At 39.9% G+C, this 22,467-nt stretch overlaps 1 protein-coding gene and 1 pseudogene across 1 annotated transcript; one reads left to right on the forward strand and one right to left on the reverse strand.

Annotated features, from left to right (window-relative positions):
• Positions 1–2,847: 2,847 nt before the first annotated feature.
• Positions 2,848–4,564, reverse strand: LOC112845632 (trichohyalin-like). Its single transcript, XM_025905044.1, has one exon. The coding sequence runs from the start codon at positions 4,394–4,396 to the stop codon at positions 2,930–2,932; it is 1,467 nt and encodes a 488-aa protein (XP_025760829.1). The 5' UTR covers positions 4,397–4,564; the 3' UTR covers positions 2,848–2,929.
• Positions 4,565–18,624: 14,060 nt separating this feature from the next.
• LOC109198014 (leucine-rich repeat LGI family member 2-like) lies at positions 18,625–22,249 on the forward strand (annotated as a pseudogene).
• Positions 22,250–22,467: the final 218 nt, after the last annotated feature.

Consider the following 22,467-nt stretch of genomic DNA (forward strand, 5'->3'; position numbering starts at 1 on the left):
TCATTTAGTTAACTCTTAAACATTACAGCTTTTTACATAAACAGGACCAAAACGAATAAACCAGCTTATTCTCTCAACCAGGGCTGTTGAGATTAAACTGAATCTTCCATGGTTGGTTGCATGTTTGAGATCTCAGGTTCAACTGTCAGCAGGACATTCAGGAGTACCATACCACAGAGAGCAGCGTCAGGTGTCAACGTCCATGTTATTGAGATGTTCGTTGCAGATGTGCTGTATTATTGACTGCTTTGAATTTCTCATTGAAAACCTAAAGACCTGAAAGCGAGGTCAGAGACATACTCCCATTACAAACATTGTTATACAATGAAACATTCAACTGGTGTCACACCAGGGAGAGTTTCCTTTATATCAAAAGGTTGGGTGGCAGAATATCGACAAACACTTGGCTGAATAAGTGTAAAGGCAGTGAGACAGAGCGAGCGATCGAGTGAGAGAGACAGAGAGCGAGTTTGAGATGTTAGAGATTTGTGATGTTTAGCGTACAGTTGGTGTGTTGTGTTAACTTGTGTAGTTAGTGTGTTGTGTTGTGTAGTTGTTGTTTTGTTTTGTGTGTCAGGACACGAATGAACGTCACACAGGCAGGATGCAGTGTGAACACTGTCTCCAGGTGGAAAACAGAGGAGTGATACACCTCCTGCTGTCAGGCCTGCAGGGTTTCTCCCTCTGATGTTCTTCTCTGTCTTGTGGTAGACAATTTTAATTTTTTTTACTGTCACAAATAATTTGTGGGGCATCTTATTGTGACACCTTATTGTTCTCTCATTTTAGTTAAGTAGTATTTTTAAATGGCTGTACAAAAAAAAGAACACAAGATGCATTGGCTGCATTTTTAGATGAATAGTTGTATATAACTTTATTATTCACAAAAGTTTTACATAAGTTTTACAAATTTACAATTTATATTTGCATTTCAAGTTATGAAAATAATTTACTAAACATGTCTGTGGTTTTTACACTAAAAGAAAACATAACTATTACTAGGATTTTATGTGTTTGTATGATTCCAGACAGTTGTGTTAATACAGTATGTCAATGAAAAAATAACTGTAAATTCGGACATGTGAGGTTGTGCTGAAAAGAATGATACCAAGCAAGACAAGGTAAAAAACACAAAATCAAAAGTAGCCAAAAATGGTCAATTATATTTTGGACCTCAGGAAATTAGGTTTAAATTATTGTTTGTGACAGAGTAGATTTCTGACATTTTAGTATAGTAGTAAGGAACAATTTGATTTTCTGTCTAACAACAAACAGTGTGAAACTTAAGTTAGACTTAAGTTTGCCCAATGTTTTGTAGCTTTCTGGATTTTATACTTATTGGGTACATATTCATTTATTATACAGACTATACAGTACATAAAATAAAAATGTAATTTTTTTATGTAACTGAAATGTTTAATTATGTGGGTTAGAAAATAATCAAGTTATAAACCATATTTATATGAAACGTGTATACTTACTGCATATTAATCATTTTAACCATATGTAACACCTGCATATGTGTTTAAAAAAAGGCTTTGATTCTGCCACCCCATTTGATTTCCATGCCACCCTAGGAAAATTTCTCTAGATCCACCCCTGGACCTGTCCTGGACCAGCAACACCAAATCAGTGACAAAAAGAGCTCAGCAACTGCAATTCAAGAGACGACTGAAGAAGGTGCACATCCCCAAACCCATCTTTAACACCTTCTACAGAGGTACCATACAGAGCATCCTAACCCGCTATTTACACCTCACGCTGCACTGGGAAAGCCACAAGCATCATAGCCGACCCGCATCACCTTTCCCACCAACTGTTTACCACCCCTTAATCCAGAAGATGACTCTGCGTCATCAGGAGCAGGTCGGCAAGATTGTGCAATAGGATTTTCCCCCAAAGCAGTCCGGCTCCTGAACACCATGCTGCGCTCCTCCACACTGAACTCTCTTCTCCACACTTCTTGGACTACATAACACTCTCCTTTCACAACCAATTCTTACACTACCCTGTATTGTACTATCGACTCTGTCTGTTGTATTTATTTATTCTCATTGTTTTCTATTCTTACTCTCTCTGTATTCAAGTACAATACTGTTGTACTTACTCTTAGATTATCTTATTTCTGTATAGTTGTAAGTATGTATGTATATTTGAATTTTCTCATTTTATTTTTACAGTTTGCACCTTTGATCCAGGACAATGATATTTCATCGCACTGTATACTTGAGTGCATGTTGTTGGGTTGACAATAAAACTCTGCTTGACTTGAATTAAACTTGTGCATTAGCGAATGAGGAAATGAGCCTCTACAGGCCTCAGACAGCATGTTAAATGTTAACGTTCATGACAGTTTAATTAGAAAAGACCAAACAAGTATGGCTTGTTTGGAAGGGCCAGACCTCAACCTGACTGAAATGCTGTGTATGTTAATGAATTGAAGGTATTGCTGCTAATCTGGTCCTTGGTGAACGACCGCGAGGATCACCAGCCAGAGGAAAACACAAAATACACATGACTCCGTAACAAAGACAATTCATTCTTGAATGAAGACATTGATCAGACATATTTAAAATGCAGCCAATTGTGTTTATTATTAAATTATTGGGGAAATAGAAGGGGGGGGGGGGGGGGGTCAAGGAAAGGGATAGAAAGGAGGAAAGAGATAGAGGAGAGAAAACCCCAACAATGCCCTCTGAGCAAGCACTAGGCGACGGTGGATAGGAAAAACTCCCTTTAAAGGAAGAAACCTATGACAGAACCAGGCTCTAGAGGGGGCAGTCAACTGTCGGGACTGGTTGGGGGTGAGGGTGAAAAGAGAGAGAGGGGGGAGGAGATGGACAGGTGTTAGGAGTTCAAGGGAGCTAGGGGAGGGAGAGGTGTCAAGGTGTCAGGAGAGAGGGAGAGGGCAGGAGAGGGGAGGTCAAAATTACGATGGAACAGAGGTGGAGGAAGACGAGGTGACATCAGCAGTGGAAAAACCAGAGAAAGCATGAGTGTCCTTCCTCCAGAAGAAGCGGAAGCGTTTCTTCTTCTTTACCAGGAGCTTTTCCACGAGAACCTTTTTCTCTAAGATCAGGTTTTTCAGCTGATCGATTGTTTCTGTGTTCTCCTTCTCAAGTCTCCTGCATGTTTTCTCCACTTCTTCGAATTCGGCTTGTTTGTCTTTGAGCCTTTCTTTCAACTCATTAGAAGTTGCCTCCTGCATTACCTTTGCCTCCTGCATCTCTGTATAACGCTCTTGTAATTTGTTGTGAGCATCTTCTAACTGTTGACTTTTCCTCTCCATTTCTTCAAGTTTGCACTGCAGGTCTTCATTTGTTTTCTGGAGTTGCTGCTTTAGCACCTGCATCTCAGTGTTTTTGCACTTCAAGGAGTTTGAAAGTTCCTCGAGTTCGGTGTTTTTTGTCAGCATGTCATTGAGCTGACTCTGCATCGCTGAGCATTGTTTTCGCAGTTTCTCCTTCTCTCCTTCCATTTCAGTTGCTTTGTAGTTCATTTTCTTGTAAACTTCTTGCAGCTTTTGGTTTTCCCTCTCAAAGCCTTGGAGTAAACGTTTGTCTTCTTTCTGCTTTTTGTCCTGTTGTTCTTTCTCTTGCAGCAGCTCTTGATATTTCTGCTTGTGCACTGCAGTTTTATCAAGTTTTGCTTCCAGGACTCGGCATTTTTCCTCCATGCTTTGGAGTTGGCACCGCATGTCTCTCTGGTTTCTTTCCAGTTGTTCTTTTTCTTGAAGAGTCTGGTTATTTCTGTGCAGTGCTTTATCAAGCTTTGTTTTCAGCTCTCTGTACTTTTCCTCCGAGTCTTCAAGCTTGCTTTCTTTCTGTTTGATCGGTTGTTGCTTTTTCTCTTGAAGCAATGCTTTGTATTTGATCCCCAAGTTTTGGAGTTCTATGTCCTGCCGTTTCTTCTCTTGGAGGATTTCTGTATTTTTTTGCAGAGCTTCATCAAGCTTTAATTGCAGCTCCCGATCCTTTTTGTCCTTGTCTTTCTCATTTTTCTTCTGCTGGAGGATTTCTTTGAGTTTTTCTATTGCTTTATCAAGCTTTGCTTTGAGCTCAAAGTTCCTTCCACGCACGTCTAGGAGTTCCATTTCTTTCTCCTTCTGAATATCTTCCTTTTCAAGAAGCTGGCTGAATAATTTATCTACTTCAGCAGTCTTTCTCTCATTTTCTTTTCTGAGGAAGATAATCTCCTTTCGCTGTTCAAAAAAACTCTGCCAGACGTAATAGATGTACTCTGGCTGGGGCGGGTGTTTCGTATTGCGATTGTTCATGAGATTTTCCTCATGCATCTCTTCCGAGCACATCTTCTGAACTTGAATATTGTCTTCTTGAGCCAGAAGAGGAGAGCTGGGCTTTACTTTTTCTTTTCTTGTGTGTTTTTTCAGAGACATGTTGGAAAGTGTAAAAAGTCACTCTGAAAAGGATCCAATTGTTTTGAAAGGCTTCTCTGTCAAACGTTTCAATGCTGCGAACATAAATGCTGCGAACAACGAACTAAAAGTTGTTGCTTCTCACTCCTATTTATGGGTTTTAGGATCAAAGGTTCAAAGGATCAAAGTGGTGGTAAGATTCTAAATGGGCGTGATGGAAGCCAAAGAGGTTGTCACATGACATTTGTGGGATTTTTACTTGGACAAATTATCACAACAGTCCCCCCCCCCCCCCCCCCCCCCATAAGAAAACAGTTACAAATCATTATCTTACTTTTTCAGCGGGGCCTTCTCCTCTTCAACACCCACAGTATCCTCCTTTGTTTTCTGAATCGAATAAATCAAACAGCATGTGATTAAATAAGAACTGTGTTGCCCAAAACACCATTTAAAAAAAAAAATTAAAAGACCTGACATATCAGGCTGTACCTTTCTCCTTCTTAGAGTCCAGCAAAATATGTTTGCACTGGTTGCTGTTTGAGCAAATAATCCGTCTCACTTGTAAAGTTTTTACAAAACACTTCTTCTCTGCAAATGTCTGAAAGTGTGTGAACTTACAGTCCTCAGAATGTGACACCTACAGAATGTATTTGAGTTATCAGGTTACAAACATAAACATGGTTACCATAGTTATACTAATAAACTTTATGATGTGTTGCTAACATTTTGGTTGTTGTGATGATTCAAATTTGTTCAGTAAACTTCATCAAAATGAACATGTGTTGACATAAGCATATATTTGGATCTCATATCTTCTTATTAAATGTAGCTAATGTCCAATAAACTGAACTCTAGGACTTACCTAACACTAATATTTCATATATTACTGTTAAGATATTCATTGTGTGTACTCATGTTGTACAATATGTTTAACAGAGACAGTATTTTAGTTGTCACCACAAGGAGGCACTGTTTATTGTAAGGGCACGTATGCTGCGTCATCACGCCCCTAAGAAGAAGTATACCCACAACAAAATGGCACCCATGAGGAATAAAGTTCCCAAAATATTAAGGACATTTTTGCCTCCGTCATCATTTTCTTTCGAGTTGATCGCTGTCGATGCTGCAATACTCAACAATTACTTCAACTCACTAATTTAATTAAAGGGTTTTGTATTAAATTATAACGTAATAAAAAACCACAGCGCACATGTGCAAGTAACAGTAGCCAGCTGCTGCCACAAGAGGGTGACGAATTAAAGGTTCACAGAGAGATCTCTTTACTTTGGGACATTTAAACAATGTGTATTATTACATTTGATTAAACAAGCACTGCTTTTCCTCCAGGCTTCTAAAACTCTTTCAAAGTTTCTCTTTTCAGTCTTTTTCAGTCCAGTCCTTGTACCAAAAAGTTATCTCATGAAACTGAATGGAGGACAAAAGAAGATGTTTTAGACCTAAACCCCCACTATCTACACCAGCTGAATAGCATCTGAAAATCACATCTTTAACAGACAGACAAAGTCCAGCAAAGTCTCCACACAGGACCTGAGAGATGCATCTGAACCTTCAGTTCACTCCAAGATCACACATGTGCAGGAGAACTGAGTGCTGCTGTCAGATTGAAAAGTGCTTTAAACATGATGATACTGTCTTTGTTAAACAGCAGAATAGGTTTATAAAGTATCATTAACTAAAAGTGGTGAAATAAATATCTCTAAATCTACTAAATGTAGAATTTTACATTTTGGACAGTTTAGTATTACAGCTGCTGATTAAACAATAGAGACAGATGTGTAGTAAAACTTTTATTTAGTGTTTCAAGTCAAAAACAAACAGAGCAGAGATACAGAGAAAGTCTTTTGATGAAAAAATGAAGATACTCAATGTTGAGTTTCCCCTAATCATGTGTGTGCAGTTGGGTGAATGAGGCTGTGTCGAGTGTTCAGACTGAGTAGAAATGCACTGTGCTTGTCCATTTACATCCTTTAGATCCAATCTTGACTCTTTTGCCCACTAAAATAATAAACCAGTACTTCTTTCTGTATGTAATATAATCTAAAGCATCCACAGTAACATTTTCCACCATACAACTGCACTCTAAGGTCAGCACGGTGGTGCAGTGGTTGGTACTGTTGCCTCACAGCAAGAAGGTCGTGCATGTGAATCTGCTGGCTGCTGTTTGCATGTTGTGTTGTCTGAGGGTGCTCCGGCTCCCTCTCACACTCCAGCAACTCGCTCTTTAGGTTAAGGCGATCGTGGCTCAAGACTTGGGAGTTTGCCTTGTAATGGGAAGGGTTGCCGGTTTGAGCCGCGCCCTGTGGCTGTGGCTACAATGTAGCTTGCTACCATCGGTGTGTCAATGGGTGGATGACTGGATGTGTAAAGTGCTTTAGGGTCCTTAGGGACTAGTAAAGCGCTATACAAATAAAGGCCATTTAATTGGTGATTCTTTTGGCAATTACAATCATCTATTGGGAATGTGATCATGAGTGGTGAACTGTCAAGTGTGTACCCTGAGTTTTACCTTGTGAAAGCTGGGATAGTCTTCAAGCCATCTCCAGCAACCCTTAAGTGCTTAAGAGGAAGGAAGAAGGAAAGGAAGGAAGGATAACTACAGTTTATGATCTCAGCTGTGATTATTAAAGGTTTGTGCTTTCTAGACATTCCCTGTAATAGAAAGAGCAGAGGGGTGTAGTACTTCATCACGGCCAGAGGGAGGCACTGTGGAACCATCAAACAAAAGACCCCAGTGCTGATAAGGCAACATGCTGTCCATTACCACCAGGTATGAGGACACAAGGTAGGTGGCAAACTCATCTGATCCATCCTCAGTCGCCCCAAATGAGAATAAATGTGTTACTTTCCTTCAAGTCCTGTCGTATTATTTGTATCCACAAACTATTAGAACAGAAATATTTAACTTAAAAAAATAAATCCAAATAGATGAATGGATCTTTTTTTTTTTTTTTTACCTTCATGAATGTCATGAATATTTTCTGGAGAATAGAAGTGGTACTTATATAATGGTAGTGCCCATTGCCTGAGATCCCATGATTGTAAGGTGACTGAGAAATATTTTTAATTACACGGTTGTTGATGTGATTCAGTCTTCAGCACTACGGTCACCCCGGTGTGTCGGCCACAACACCAATTAAAGCCAAACTGTCTCAGAGTGTAGAAGAAGAAGCTTGAGGTTTGTTCTGAAACCTATAAACACCTGTATAAGAACAGAATAGACTTGTCCTATAAACTTTGGGGCCTTTCTACACTACTCTGCGATGGCTCTTGATAAAACTTAAATATGTGGGATGATCTTGGACAGTTTAAAGTGGGCCTCTGTTCCTGTAAAGTAGATTGTGGTAAGGACCCGACACGCACACTGGATTTCATTCACTATAGGTTAGTTTTATTTTCGTTCTGATGTTCCAGCATCAGTCACACAGGAACAGCTGCTTCTTCCTCCCAGTCTCCGTCCCCGTCATCACTATTTAAAAATAGAGAGAAGAAGATGATCACCTTGAGCAGTCACACCCGCCCTCTCAGCCACACCTCGGCACCGCCCTGAGAGCTCACTGTAACACCCCTCTGCTGCGGCAGGCCGGAGACCACACCCCCGCCACATAGATCATATCACTACTGTGAGATAAAAGTGAAAGAGCAGCTCACAGATCAGTGGGAAGTCACATCAGGAGAACATTAAGTATTTGTAGCGTGTGATTCCCTTGTGTTTTCAGTCTGTGAAACAGCTGTTTGTCCCTTCACCAGGCAGGTAAGATCAGCAAAACTGCACCATAGGATGGTTTATACCTAAAATGTTTTTTAAAAATATATTATTAACATAACAAGAGGAAACATAGATTTGATTCTTTATTTATTCATTTCTTTTCTTTTCTTTCATTTTCTCTTAAGCTCAAAGGCTGTTTTTATTTCCACAGTGATGGCAGCAGCAGCGTTCAGGAGCAGAGGACTGGCTGGTGTCAGAAACACCAACGTTTTAATCCTCATCTTTCTGCTGTCCCTGGTTTATGTCACAAATTCACTGATGAAAGTAAGAACAAAGTCACTGCTGAATTAACTGTTGTTGAAGGTACTTCTATGAAACATTTATTTGCAAATGTAAAACTACAGTCACTATGTAACTCATTATAAGCATATCAGAGTTTAAACGGACGCATCCTGTTTTTGTAAATTTAAAAACATTCTGACAAGTTTCTTAGAACAACTTAAGAAATCAGAAAAAGCAAGAGCAGCCAGAAGGAAGGCGGGTCAGTCAGTTTCATCTCTATTGCATGTTATCAGTCAAATTTGGTCATGTAGGAAACAACAAATGCGTATGAGTCATATCAGTGCACACTAAGAGAACTGCAACTCAGTCTGACTGTAGAAGTAAGTTTGACTTATATCCCCATTAAGTTATTCATATGTAACTTTATTAAATTAATTTGGTACATGTTGTGGTAAACAGAGAATGTCTTTTGCTTTTCAGATATTGACCAATAATTCATTAATGTTCGATTATATTTTTTAAACATTATACATGTGTATGTCATTTGTATGTAACTGTATCATGTGAAGATTTTCTCTTGCGCTTCTTCGTCAAGCCCTAAAGTTAAAATAAATCAGAGCTGATGCTTCTTGTACAAACTGTAGCATCCTCCCCCGCCCACTTACAATGGAGACGATGACTGTCTTACTTTGCTTCCTAACTTTTCTTGAATTGTTCTTGAAATTAACAATTCTGAAGTTTATGGATTTTATAAAATATAAAACTGCAAAAATTATGTACAAAGCCAGACACAGTACCAGGAAATGTACAGAGGATGAATTGAGGGGAAAATTAAATATGAAGACCAATGTTCCCTCTAATTTTTCATGTGTCTGAGCGAACACACAAACTCCCTGAGCGATCCCTTGGACCACTGTGAGCGACATCAGACGTGTGCACTGTGGTCACGCCAGCATCTAATCCATCCAAGTTACATGGTTTATTACAATAATCAAATTACAGCATTTACATTTATGTTAGACTACTTTTAATTAACTGCTTTAGCCCACTTACAATGAAAATTTAAAAAATCCTGTTCATGACCTGTGTAGTATGTTAACACTATTGGAAGTAAAAATAACTTTCACTCCAATTTTGAAAACACAACTTTTTCTTTTTTTTCTTCATAAAGTCTGAGTCTGTGGTCTGGGAGAGTCCTATAACTCTCTGTCTGCAAAATACAGTATATAATGACCAATGCTGGGCAATTAATTATATAGTTACTACTTCAAAAAGTAACTCAGTTTGGCAAACAACAAAGTTTTTTGCAGCTATTTTTTTTTAATGCAGTCAAGGCGTTTTTTAAATAAACATTTCAAACTATTTACAGAACAATCAGCTGTTCTGCATCAAATCTGATGCCACACAAATTATTTGTGCCACTCCAAAAAATAATTTCTGTCCACTATGAGATAAAGGAGAACAACAGCCTGATACCTGCAGGCAGGGCCGGCCCGTGGCATAGGCCGTATAGGCAAATGCTAAGGGCGCCGTCCATCAGGGGGCGCCACGCCAGTGCCACAAATGTTGAAAAAAAAAAAAAAGTTGGCACTATTATTTCTAAATACAAAAAATAATCCCACGTTAATTAAAATGCAAAGTAAAGCTTATTTAATAGAAATATTATTTGTTACAACATTACGCCCCCCCCCCCGCACGGTGCGCCCCCTCCCTTCCCGTATCATGGTTCCTTTTGGACGTCACCACATCAAAAAATCAACACAAGATGTCAAAACGGCCAAAACTGTCAGGTGCCCAGGGAAGAAAAAAGAGAAAAGAAGAGGAGGAGAAACGAGAAAAAGACAGAGGTAGGTAGCGTTAGCCTACATGAAATTATTTGTCTGAATGTGATAGTAACCTAAATTTTTAGCATTAAGCTAATGTTACATGATTCGCTAATTGCTAATCAATAAATAGCTAGTTAACTGTTTTAACGTCACTTAATATTGTGGAGGGGGCTAAATTGTTATGGAAAATAATAATGTAACGTTAGGTAATTACAGTACTCCCACCTTTCCCACCATTCCTCATTTGTATTCATCTTTTAAGCAGGTGTTTTTTGTTTACATTGTTATTGCCTTCTGGTTAGCTAACGTTTACCCTGCAGGTAATAGTCACTTTTCCACCCCTGTATATATTATAGTTGTAACCCTAGTTGTTAAAGTGCACATCATTAATGTTAATTAAGCAATATCACATGAGAGGGAATGCTGTTTTTTAATATGAGCACTGCTGTGATTCGGTCAAAGATAATCATAACATAACATTCTCATATGATATTATACTGTTACTTTGCATTCTGCTATTCAGCATTTCACTGTAATGATGACAATAAATTGAATCTAATCTAATTTGCATATCAGTTAACATCATACATATATCTCTTTGGTTTTTCATTTATATTATATCATTTCATTTTATTCCTGGAATCATATGTTTTTATTATTAGACTTTAATACTCAGTGGTGTCACATACTCCTCTCTTCAGATGCACTGTTGAAGTTTTTAAATCCCACCCCTGGGCCATCTACCACATCTACCGCTGCTGCCTCCACTTCAGCAGCACAACCCACCAGTGATGCAGCATCAGCAGCACAACCCAGCCATGATGCAGCAGCATCAAGCGGTCTTCCTGTTGCCTCCACCTCAGCAGCACAACCCACCAGTTTTGCAGCAGCATCAAGCGGTGTTCCTGTTGCCTCCACCTCAGCAGCACAACAAATTTGGAGTACTCCTCAATTTCCACAACTTACAAAAAGAAGAGCTGCTACAGCAGTGCCAAACACTGAGTACTACTCTGACCCATGACAGCCAGCCGGACATTAATGGCACAGAACTTGCAATGGAAATGCAGAATTTCCCACCATTGCCATCAAAGAACATGACAAACATGGAACTCTTGACCTTCCTGCATGAGAAGAAGCTGGCAGAAATTTACCCCAACATGTGGGTTGCTCTGAGAATCTTTGCCACTCTTCCTGTTACAGTGGCTGCTGCTGAAAGAAGCTTCTCTAAGCTCAAACTCATTAAAACCTACCTGAGATCTACTATGATGCAAGAACGTCTCAGTGGACTTTCCATCATAAGCATAAATCATGTGGTCTCAAATCAGTTGTCATATGATGATGTTGTAGATGACTTTGCTGCAAGAAAGACTAGGAGAGTAAGGCTGTAGCAGGTGATGTGAGGTTGATGAGGGGGTGGTGTACAGTAATTTGTAAGTCATTCTAGTTAATGCAGTATTAAAAAGCACAACTAGAGAACTCTGTAGGATCCCCTTTTTTGTAATATAGTTGTTAAAGTCATACTGGTTTATTTAATATCTTGTTTTGTGCAGTGCCTTATTTATATTGTATTTTTAATTTATTTTATCCAACTTGTTGACACGTTTTATTGTGTTTATGTATGTAAAATTTATTGTATTTCATATATTCATTTTTTATTTTTTGTATTCATTTATTTATTCATATATTTTTTTATCTTGTTAATTATTCTGATTGTGAATTTGCTTTCTTTAAGTAAAAAAAAAAAGGTCAAAGACAAAGCTATTCGGTTTCTTGTGAGTACATACACTACACTGCCGATGTAGGGGGGCGCCACCTAAAATCTTGCCTAGGGCGCCAGATTGGTTAGGGCGGGCCTGCCTGCAGGCCTGACAGCAGGAGATGTATCACTCCTGTAACACCTGTAACATTCAGCAGCTGCCTCATTGTTCTGACACACCAACAAAACTATTGACTACACTACACACTAACTACACACTAACTACACAAGATTTGCGCTAAACGTCTCAAATCTCTCACATGTCAGAACACCGCCGTCACTCCTAAAACTTCCCCCCGTTTCTTAACAACTAGATGCCACGTTGCCATATCATTTTTTGATTGGTCGACACGGTACTTTTTTCGACCAATAGGAAAGGGTTGGGATTTTTGGTTTTGTTTTTGCTCACAGGCAGAGAGTGCTTTCGAGCGTTTTCCTTGTAAAACGCCGTTTTTACCGTTTCTTCCTGCAGTAAATATAAACAACGATAGTATTCAGGAAGAAAACCAAACATTGCAGATATTTTTATCATAACTCTGGTTTTACGTGGCCCATCAACACAATTTAAAAACTGGTATAAAGTCCACACTTTTCCCGTCAATTGTTCCGTCTGTCCTGCTCACATCTCCAATGGTTGTACGCGTTGTCATTAACGTGGCTTCACTGCACATCAGCCACGCCCTTTGCTAGCTAAAACACCGGTGTCGGCACATAGGACGCTGTCATAGCGTGTCAACAACGTTGATTGGCTGCGTATACGAATGTGAATCGCATTATTGGCTGGACTATAGGATAAGGTGGCATCGTTCTAATCCCATACAGGAGCAGCCAGTCACTTACTGACTAACACTGCAAAACAGAATTGTTAAAGTTTTAATTTTAATTTCAATTCAGGTTAGATTTTTTGTGTGCGCAACGCAGATTTTCTGTGCGCAGAGACCGTGCCAGCAGTGCGCAATTGCGCACGTGCGCAGCTTAGAGGGAACATTGATGAAGACTCTTAAAGCACGGACAAGGGTTAAAACCTTTTGTTTTACCATTTATGAGGTAAAACTGTGGAACAGTTTTCCTGTGGACCTACAGCAATGTTCAAGCATTAGTCAGTTCACAAAGATGTTTCAAAAACTGCTTTGGAAGAAAATGAAAGTAATAAAGTTGTAGACTTTTAGTCAAGACCGCCTAAACCAAGATCAAGACAATACCACGATTAGAGGGTATCGAGACCAAGACAAGACAAGACAAGACCAAGACAGAGACAAAAAGGTCTTTAAACTGCAGCCAGGTACTGCTTTGTTTACAGGTGTCAGGCAGGGGCGATTCTAGGATCAGAGCTTTGGGGGTGCTGAGCACCCAGAGGGAAGAATGGATTGGAAATTTTTTTTTTTAAAGGAATTTAAAAAAAAAAAAAAGATATCCTAACCTTAATTACTGGGGGAGATGAATGATGAGTAAAAAGTAAACTGAGTGCATTTTTTGGACAGAGATTGTAGTTAGTTAACACAGATTGGACAGAGATTCACTTTTAAAGTGTGTGTATAACACAATACAGATACATAAAAAATACACTCCAAAAACCAAAGAGTCCTTAAAATGTACAAAATATTATTAAAAAATTAGAAAATTTGAGACACATTGGCCTCTGGTACAATCTATGAAAAGATCGTTAGTGCAGATACTACTATGGCTCTGCAGATTTTTTCTTTTCTTTTATCCTATGTCGCCTCACCTTGAGGTTGTTAAATCTGTCTATCACATTTTGGTGGTCAAGTCTCTCAAGCAGCTCTTTCTCAACTGACATCACAGCCAGTTGCTGGAGTCTGCTTTTTGGCAACCGTGACTTCCTCTGACTGAAGTTCAATATGGTAATGCAGTGACAGGGCTGACAACCGCGTTTGTTTTGCAGACAAACAACACAACTTCCAGATTGTACGAGTAAAATTAGTTGTTTTTTGTTTCTTTGCCAGTTTAACAGTTTATGTTGTGCTTGTTAGTATTTCCTGCCTGTTTTCTTACCTGGTTCTTCCTGACCTTTTCCCCTCTTTCCTCTCTCCCTCTTTGGACTGACAATCATACACAAATAGATTGTATTCAATTAGATTAAAAAATACTATTAAGATCACTAATAAAAAAAAGTCCTTTCAGTGTACTTTCAATTAAAAGGCAAATAACCAAACCACATGTACATCTAATAAAAGATATAAATATTGAAACACTGATCCAACATTATCCTCTATTGATGGATCATTTGATCTTACACTTTTACCTGAATGTGGCTCCTTTTTAAAATAAATAAATAAATAAACTTCCACATATCCATTATGAACCTGACTGTCTCTTTGCACACACACACACACACACACACACACAAAAGGAGTTATAAGGTTAATGGGCGTCCAGTCAGTTAGCTAGTAAGTACTTTGGGTTTAATATCGGCACATATGGCAAAATAAGCAGCTTCTCTCATTACATTTCAAACAGGACAGTGGTAACAGCAGTAGCTACGGACAATGTTAAATTTTTGATTTTAAATAGGCTGTAAACATTTCAATGGGAGCAACAGGACGGTCAAATATCACTGATTTTACTACAGAGCAGGACAGATTGTAGGGCAGCAAACATCGTAGGAAAACACGTTTTCAACACAGCAGGTTGCCTGGTGTAATGTTTTTCAGCTAAAAAGAAACATGGCCTGACTCCTACCAACTATATGAAGAGTAACTTAGGGTTAAATGCAGCTAATATATCCTGTTTTAGGGCAGGCGCTTCCACTTCCGCTCCGCTGCATCTCAGACACCATCGCTCTGGCACAAAGGGCACCTGAGAGAGAGGTGGGCTTGAACAAACCATTTTGGGAGGGGGGAGGGGTTATCTATACTTCTGTTGTTAAAATGTTCCATCTCAATTACGTACTGTACGCTTTTTATATTTTTAGTAGTGTGTCCTACAAACAGCAAATATTGTCAAAAAAAAGTAAGAAATCTTTGGGGGTGCTTTGATTCATTTTTGATTCATCAAAAATGGGCTAAAATCGCCCCTGGTTTTAACCCTTGTCCGTGCTTTAAGAGTCTTCATCAATGTTCCCTCTAAGCTGCGCACGTGCGCAATTGCGCACTGCTGGCACGGTCTCTGCGCACAGAAAATCTGCGTTGCGCACAAAAAAAATCTAACCTGAATTGAAATTAAAATTAAAACTTTAACAATTCTGTTTTGCAGTGTTAGTCAGTAAGTGACTGGCTGCTCCTGTATGGGATTAGAACGATGCCACCTTATCCTATAGTCCAGCCAATAATGCGATTCACATTCGTATACGCAGCCAATCAACGTCGTTGACACGCTATGACAGCGTCCTATGTGCCGACACCGGTGTTTTAGCTAGCAAAGGGGCGTGGCTGATGTGCAGTGAAGCCACGTTAATGACAACGCGTACAACCATTGGAGATGTGAGCAGGACAGACGGAACAATTGACGGGAAAAGTGTGGACTTTATACCAGTTTTTAAATTGTGTTGATGGGCCACGTAAAACCAGAGTTATGATAAAAATATCTGCAATGTTTGGTTTTCTTCCTGAATACTATCGTTGTTTATATTTACTGCGGGAAGAAACGGTAAAAACGGCGTTTTACAAGGAAAACGCTCGAAAGCCTGTGAGCAAACACAACACCAAAAAATCCCAACCCTTTCCTATTGGTCGAAAAAAGTACCGTGTCGACCAATCAAAAAATGATATGGCAACGTGGCATCTAGTTGTTAAGAAACCGGGGGAAGTTTTAGGAGTGACGGCGGTGTTCTGACATGTGAGAGATTTGAGACGTTTAGCGCAAATCTTGTGTAGTTAGTGTGTAGTTAGTGTGTAGTGTAGTCAATAGTTTTGTTGGTGTGTCAGAACAATGAGGCAGCTGCTGAATGTTACAGGTGTTACAGCAGTGATACATCTCCTGCTGTCAGGCCTGCAGGTATCAGGCTGTTGTTCTCCTTTATCTCATAGCAGGGGCGATTCTAGGATCAGAGCTTTGGGGGTGCTGAGCACCCAGAGAGCTGCCCAGCCAGGCAAGATAAACTTTACACGTCACGATGAGACTTCTTCCCTGTCTCTGTCAGTCCCTGCATCCTTAAATGTCTCCAGTTGTCCCGAGTTCTCTCTGACTGTCTCCTTGGTGCATTTAAACCCCTGTTCCTCCCTGTCCTCATCGTCTGTTGTCTTCATCTCCGTTATCAGTCATCATAATTTACCATCTCTGTGCAAGTCTGCAAATTTCTTTCTTAAATCATAAGATTCTTAAATTCAACAAGTCTCTCTGTGCCTGGGTCCTCGTCACAAAACATGACATCACTGTTTTGTACATTTTAACACAATTTAATCCCACATTTGAGAAAGAAAGGCAAAACACTTTTTTTGAAAAGTCTGTAACAAAACCATCAAATCTGATCAAGGTTATTTAAATGCTGCAAAAGAAGAATGGATTGGGATAAAAAAAAATACATATCCTAACCTTAATTACTGGGGGAGAATAATGAATGATGCTCATAGTGAGTAAGAAGTAAACTGAGTGCATTTGGACAGAGATTCACTTTTAATGTGTATGTATAATATAATACAGATACATAAAAAACACTCCCAAAACAGAATAAATTATTACAAATAAAAATCTTTACTGCAGATACTAATTTTACTAATTTAATAATACTAATTTTGTGTTGTAAGATTTATGAGTTTCATGCTTTCATAGTGGTACTTGGGAGAGCTTGACATTTTTCTCAGGTGGTACACACTGTAAAAAGTTTGAGAAACACTGATAAGTGTATGTGTGCTTTTGGAAAACATTTAAAGCTGCTGTACAGAATCTTTGAAACAAGCTTAAAACACTTTTAGAATATAAACAGAGCATCTGCTTCTCTTTACAGCTCCTCACTCCACCAGGGCTGTTTGGCACTTTCTGATACTGTACTGCGACAGTCATACAGACAACTGGACAGTCCAAAAGTTGGCCCACCTATTACTGGCTGAGGTTTTAGTAGAGTTGTGGCTGAACCACATAAAAATATATCATTAATTTTAATCTCCCCAATCAATGATAATGTTGGAATGTTGTTAAAGAGGGTCAAAAATGTTTCAACCTAGTTTGTTTTGCAGCTTCTGTATAGCAGCTTTAATATAGGGAGGACACAACTTCCTGACTGTGTGAGTAAAATCAGGTTTTTTCTCTTTGTCAGTTTAATAGTTTCTGTTTTGTTCCCTGTCTGTTTTCTTACCTGCTTCTTCCTGACCTTGTCCTTTCTCCTGACGTTCCCTCTTTCCTCTCTCCCTCTTTGGACTGACAATCATACACAAATAGATTGGATTCAATTAGATGAAAAATTACATTAATATGAAAAAATACTATTAAGATCACTAACAAAAAGTCCTCTCTCAGTGTACTTTCAACCAAAAGGCAAATAACCAAACCACATGAACATCTAATAAAAGATATAAATATTGAAACACTGATCCAACATTATCCTTTATTGATGGATCATTTGTTTTTACACTTTTACCTGAATGTTGCTCCTTTTTTTGAAAAAACTTCCTTATATCCCTTATGAACCTGGCTGTCTCTCTGTACACAAACACATACACACACACACACACACACACACACACACACAACCGTAGTTTTAAGGTTAATGGGCATCCAGTCAGTTAGCTAGTTAGTATCCATTTCAAACAGGACAGTGGTAACAACAGTAGGCTACGGACAATTTTTAGTTTTAGATTTTAAATATGCTATATAAATTTCAATGGGAGCAACAGGACGGTCAAATGTCGCTGATTTTACTACAGAGTAGGACGGATTGTAGGGCAGCAAACACTGTCGGAAAACATGTTTTCAACACTGCAGGTTACCTGGTGTAATGTTTTTCAGCTAAAAAGAAACATGGCCTGACTGCTACCTAACTATATAAAGAGTAACTGAAGGTTAAATGCAGCTAATATGTCCTGTTTTAAGCCAGGCACTTACACCTCCGCTCCGCTGCGTCTGCTGCCGCTCTGGCAGCAACAGAGCTAGAGCCAGAGTAAGGGAGAGCCGAGCTGGAACAAACCATTTTGGGAGGGGGGGTGTTATCTATACTTTTGTTGTTAAAATGTTATGTTTCAACCAAGTACTGTATGGTTTTTATATTTTTAGCAGTGTGTCACACAGACAGCAAATATTGTCCAAAAAAAGTAAGAAATCTTTGGGGGTGCTTTGATTCATTTTGGGGGTGCTGAAGCACCCCCAAAAATGGGCTAAAATCGCCCCTGGTGTCAGGCATATTTCTGTGTTTTTGCGATGCACTCGCACAGCCGTCCTCACCGCTGTCTCACTCACTTACTGAGAGGACAGACGCACGCTCCATTTGACTGCAAAGCAGATAATGCTATTAGAAATTGAAATAAAGTAGAAAAACTTACTTTTTGGCATACAAATAACTTTTTTTCGTGTTATATTGTCTGTGTTTGACAAAATGTGCTGATTTTTCACATGTGATAGCAGAACTGAATTGGGCATGCACAGGATGAGTCACATCATTTGAAACTTAGCCCTGATTGGAGAAATTATCCCCGGTCTCCCCTATTATGTCTGTGTTAAATATACAAGTTGTGGCCATTTTCACAAGATTTGATTGTTTAAAATTCACATGGACAAAGTAAGGATTCTGGGGGACACGAGGTGTGCTCCAGCAAATATTTCCTCTGTGGTCCCATTAAAGGGATTTTTCTACCAGCTATTTTTGTGCAAAGCTAATTGAACCTTGTGCTATATTAATGTATCATTAAAGTAACATTAATACATAAGAAAATTACCTTTACTTCTTTAAATTTTAATTCTCATAAATATACGCAGCTTGAATCAGTTTGGTAGAACATGAGCAGAGAAAAAGACGAAAGATTTTAAAATATCTCTACATTGTAGAGAGCGACTCTAAACAGAAAATGAGTAAGGAACGGGTTAAAGTGGGATTCAGCAGGTGGGGGAACTCTAAAATTGGTTGTAGTGGCTCAACAAGAGGTTAAAAATCGCAATTTCTATTCAAAGCTTCAGTAAATTTTCTTTGTGTCCAGGCTGTGATCAGCTGATCTGGGCTGCTGGTGCTTTGAGGTCCTGATCTGAATTAGACAGGTTTCAAGGATTTCGAGTGCTCAGGCAAAATAGAAAAGTGCTGTACAAGAACCAGTCCATTTACCATTTGGTTTACTAGCTGGCAAAATGTTGAAATTGATCAAAAAATATACTTTTCTTTTTCTTCTTGTTGATCCATAGATTCATTGAGAGTAACAAACTAGAGACTACATCCAAATATGCCTTCAGAGGACTCAGGGACCTGACTCACTTGTATGTTCCAGTGACTGAAAATACAACTGTTATCTGTTATACATGATTTAATGATGTCTCTTTTCATAATCAACTGCATTTGTTTCCAGGTCTTTGGCAAACAATAACATTAAAGCCTTGCCCAGGGACCTCCTCATTGACCTTGACTCCCTTATAGAGCTGTGAGTTTGTACATAGTTAAATAGGCAAATAGCGTACTGAGTAATTCTTGCAGTCTGTCTTTCTCCCAATTCAGCCATGAAACACAATATTCCCTTTCTGCAGGGACCTGCGAGGCAATGCCTTTGAATGTGACTGCAGAGCCAAGTGGCTTATGACGTGGTTAAAGAACACCAATGCCACAGTGTCGGATGTTGTGTGTGCTGGACCAGAGGACATGAAGGGCAAGCGCCTCAATGATATGACCAGCCTGCAGAATGAGTGTGTCTCCACAGGTGAGAAACACCTGAGCCAGCTGCCCTTCTCTCATGTCCAGCTGAGATCAGGATCAGAGAACTCAGCACAGTCTTTCTAAGTTGTGTAGAGGTTATTCATTTAACGTGGCTTTGCTGGTTTGTGAAAAATACATTTCCCGATGTTCCTTTCCACAGATTTCATCCTTCATCAGTCTGTTGCCTCAGAATCGTTGTCTGTTGACACATTCAGCTATAAGAATGATGTCTACGTGGCCATTTCTGCTCCCAGCACAGAGAGCTGTATGATTTTCCAGTGGGACCACATAGAAATGAACTTCAGGACTTATGATAACATCACAGGTAAATTTTGATTTCGACTTTTGCAGGAAATGTGTCCTAACTTACGAGATAACTGGAAACCCCTCTTGATCCTGCAGCGCAACCTTCTAACCATTTAAGTCCTTGCAGGCTGTGTCGACCCAACGTGTAGTTACATCTCTAACCCACATAGCAAGCAGGTCTGGCCCAGATCTGGTATCAAGCCGGCACTGCTGGCTGACTTCTGGCATGATAAGACGTATGCCATCCAGATATGGGCCAGGCCTGGTATAGATGGCACTGTCTATGTGATGGCATGCCATATCTTGCTCGATTGTGGTTTGGGTCATGTGGCCCAGGCTCATAGAAAACAGGTCTTCCCCTGATCCGGCATCAAGCTGGCACTTCTGACTGACTGGTGTCATGGCAGGGTATATGTCAACCAGATGTGGGCCAGGTCTGGCAATGATGGCACTGTTTATGTTCCTATTTTCCTATTTTAGTTGGAAGACCCAAGTGCCATGTTGATATACTATACTGCTATGGTAGCCAACGTTTCAAATTCAGGTATGACTTTGGGAAAGGAAATGTGCTGTAAAAGAATCAGTTCATTCACTGTCTGAACAGAGGTTCGTAATGTTACTTTTGCACTATTTATGTTTCGGCACATGTTGTTATTACATGGCTTGATTAAGGTACACATTTGGCTGACATCTGGGCCAGCACAGGGTCAGCTGTGTGTCTGCGACTGGCCCGTGGCTGCACACAACTTACACATGGTCCACATACCGCAAAGAATGACGGTCCTTTGATGCCAGAGATGGGCTAGCACAGGACCACCAGTGTGTCTGCAACTGGCCTTGTGCTGGCCCATGTCTGGGCCTCCTCTGGCAAACCTGATCTGGGCCACCAAAGGGCCGTCAGTCTTTGCGGTATGTGGGCCATGTGTAAGCACATTGTGTTGGCCAGATCTGGGCCATACCAATTTTGCTATGTGGGCAGGAGGTGCATGTCAGGTTACGTGGAAGGTTGGGTGAAGGGTTAAAGGGAGTTTCCAGTGACACTGTAAGTTAGGAAGTCTAAATCACACATTAGGCTAACAAACACTCCCAGAATGCTCCCAGTTTCATTCTCACGCGATTCATGTGTTTCTCTGCCCTTTAGGTCAGTCCATTGTGGGGTGCAAATCTGTCATCATCGAAAATGAGGTGTTTGTCATTGTGGCTCAGCTGTTTGGTGGTTCCCACATTTACAAGTTTGATGACGACCAAAGCAGGTTCAATAAGTTCCAGGATATCGAAGTGTCCAAGATCTCTAAGCCCAATGATATTGAGGCCTTCCAGATTGGCTCTGATTGGTTCTTTGTGATTGCTGACAGCTCAAAAGCTGGCCTCTCCACCCTCTACAAGTGGAATGATAATGGCTTTTATTCGTACCAGTCACTGCACGAGTGGTACCGCGACACGGATGTAGAGTTTCTGGACTTGGATGGGAAAGCTCACCTTATTCTAGCGAGCCGCTCACAGGTTCCAGTGATCTACCAGTGGAGCCGGAGCAACCAGAAGTTCATCCTGCAGGGTGAGATCCCCAACATGGAGGATGTAGTGGTTGTGAAACACTTCCGGATCAAGGAGGAGCTCTACCTGGCTATGACGCGGTATATCGGTGATTCCAAAGTTCTGCGTTGGGGCACCAAACAGTTTGCTGAGATCCAAGCTTTGCCCTCTCGAGGCTCCATGATTCTCCAGCCGTTCTCTTTCAAGGAACGTTACTATCTGGCTCTGGGAAGCGACTACACCTTCTCACAGATCTACCTGTGGGATGAGGACAACAAAATCTTTGACCGCTTTAAGGAGGTGTACATCCAAGCCCCACGCTCTTTCACCGTGGTATCTACCGACCGCAGGGACTTTATTTTTCCTCGAGCTTCAAGGGAAACACGCAGATCTTTGAGCACATCATCATCGACCTGAGCTTGTGAGGGGCTGTGCCTTATCGTCCCGTCTGAAATCAAATGTCTTCCACTTGAAAGACAAATTCAAGAAGGAAAAAAAAAGAGAAAGGACCTTATGAACTGTTAAATATCCACACCTTCATAGATTTCACTCACAAATTAGAGCTGGGTCAAGATATATTGTGACTATTTCTGAATGGCCTTGCACTCATGGATCCTCAGACTTTCTGAAGTACTACCCTTTCATAACTACTACTATTCTCTTAAAATACCACTGAAGTTCATGACGGGTTAAAACAAGAGACATTTAATTGAATCTATCTGGATTTATCTTTTTTGTTTAATATCTTTCTCTTAGTAGTTTTATGCAGCTATAAAAATACATCAGGACCTGAATGAACGTAACAAATTTATTCTGATTTGCGGTGACTGATGATGGATTGAATGATTTTGATGGTTACACAGTGCCTCCTTCTGGCCG

Source organism: Oreochromis niloticus, unplaced genomic scaffold, assembly GCF_001858045.2.
Source record: "Oreochromis niloticus isolate F11D_XX unplaced genomic scaffold, O_niloticus_UMD_NMBU tig00008266_pilon, whole genome shotgun sequence".
In the NCBI taxonomy this organism is placed as follows: Eukaryota; Metazoa; Chordata; class Actinopteri; order Cichliformes; family Cichlidae; genus Oreochromis; species Oreochromis niloticus.

Excerpts from the sequence above, each read along its gene's own strand:
- LOC112845632 (XM_025905044.1), bottom strand. The coding sequence starts at position 4,396 with ATGTCTCTGAAAAAACACACAAGAAAAGAAAAAGTAAAGCCCAGCTCT.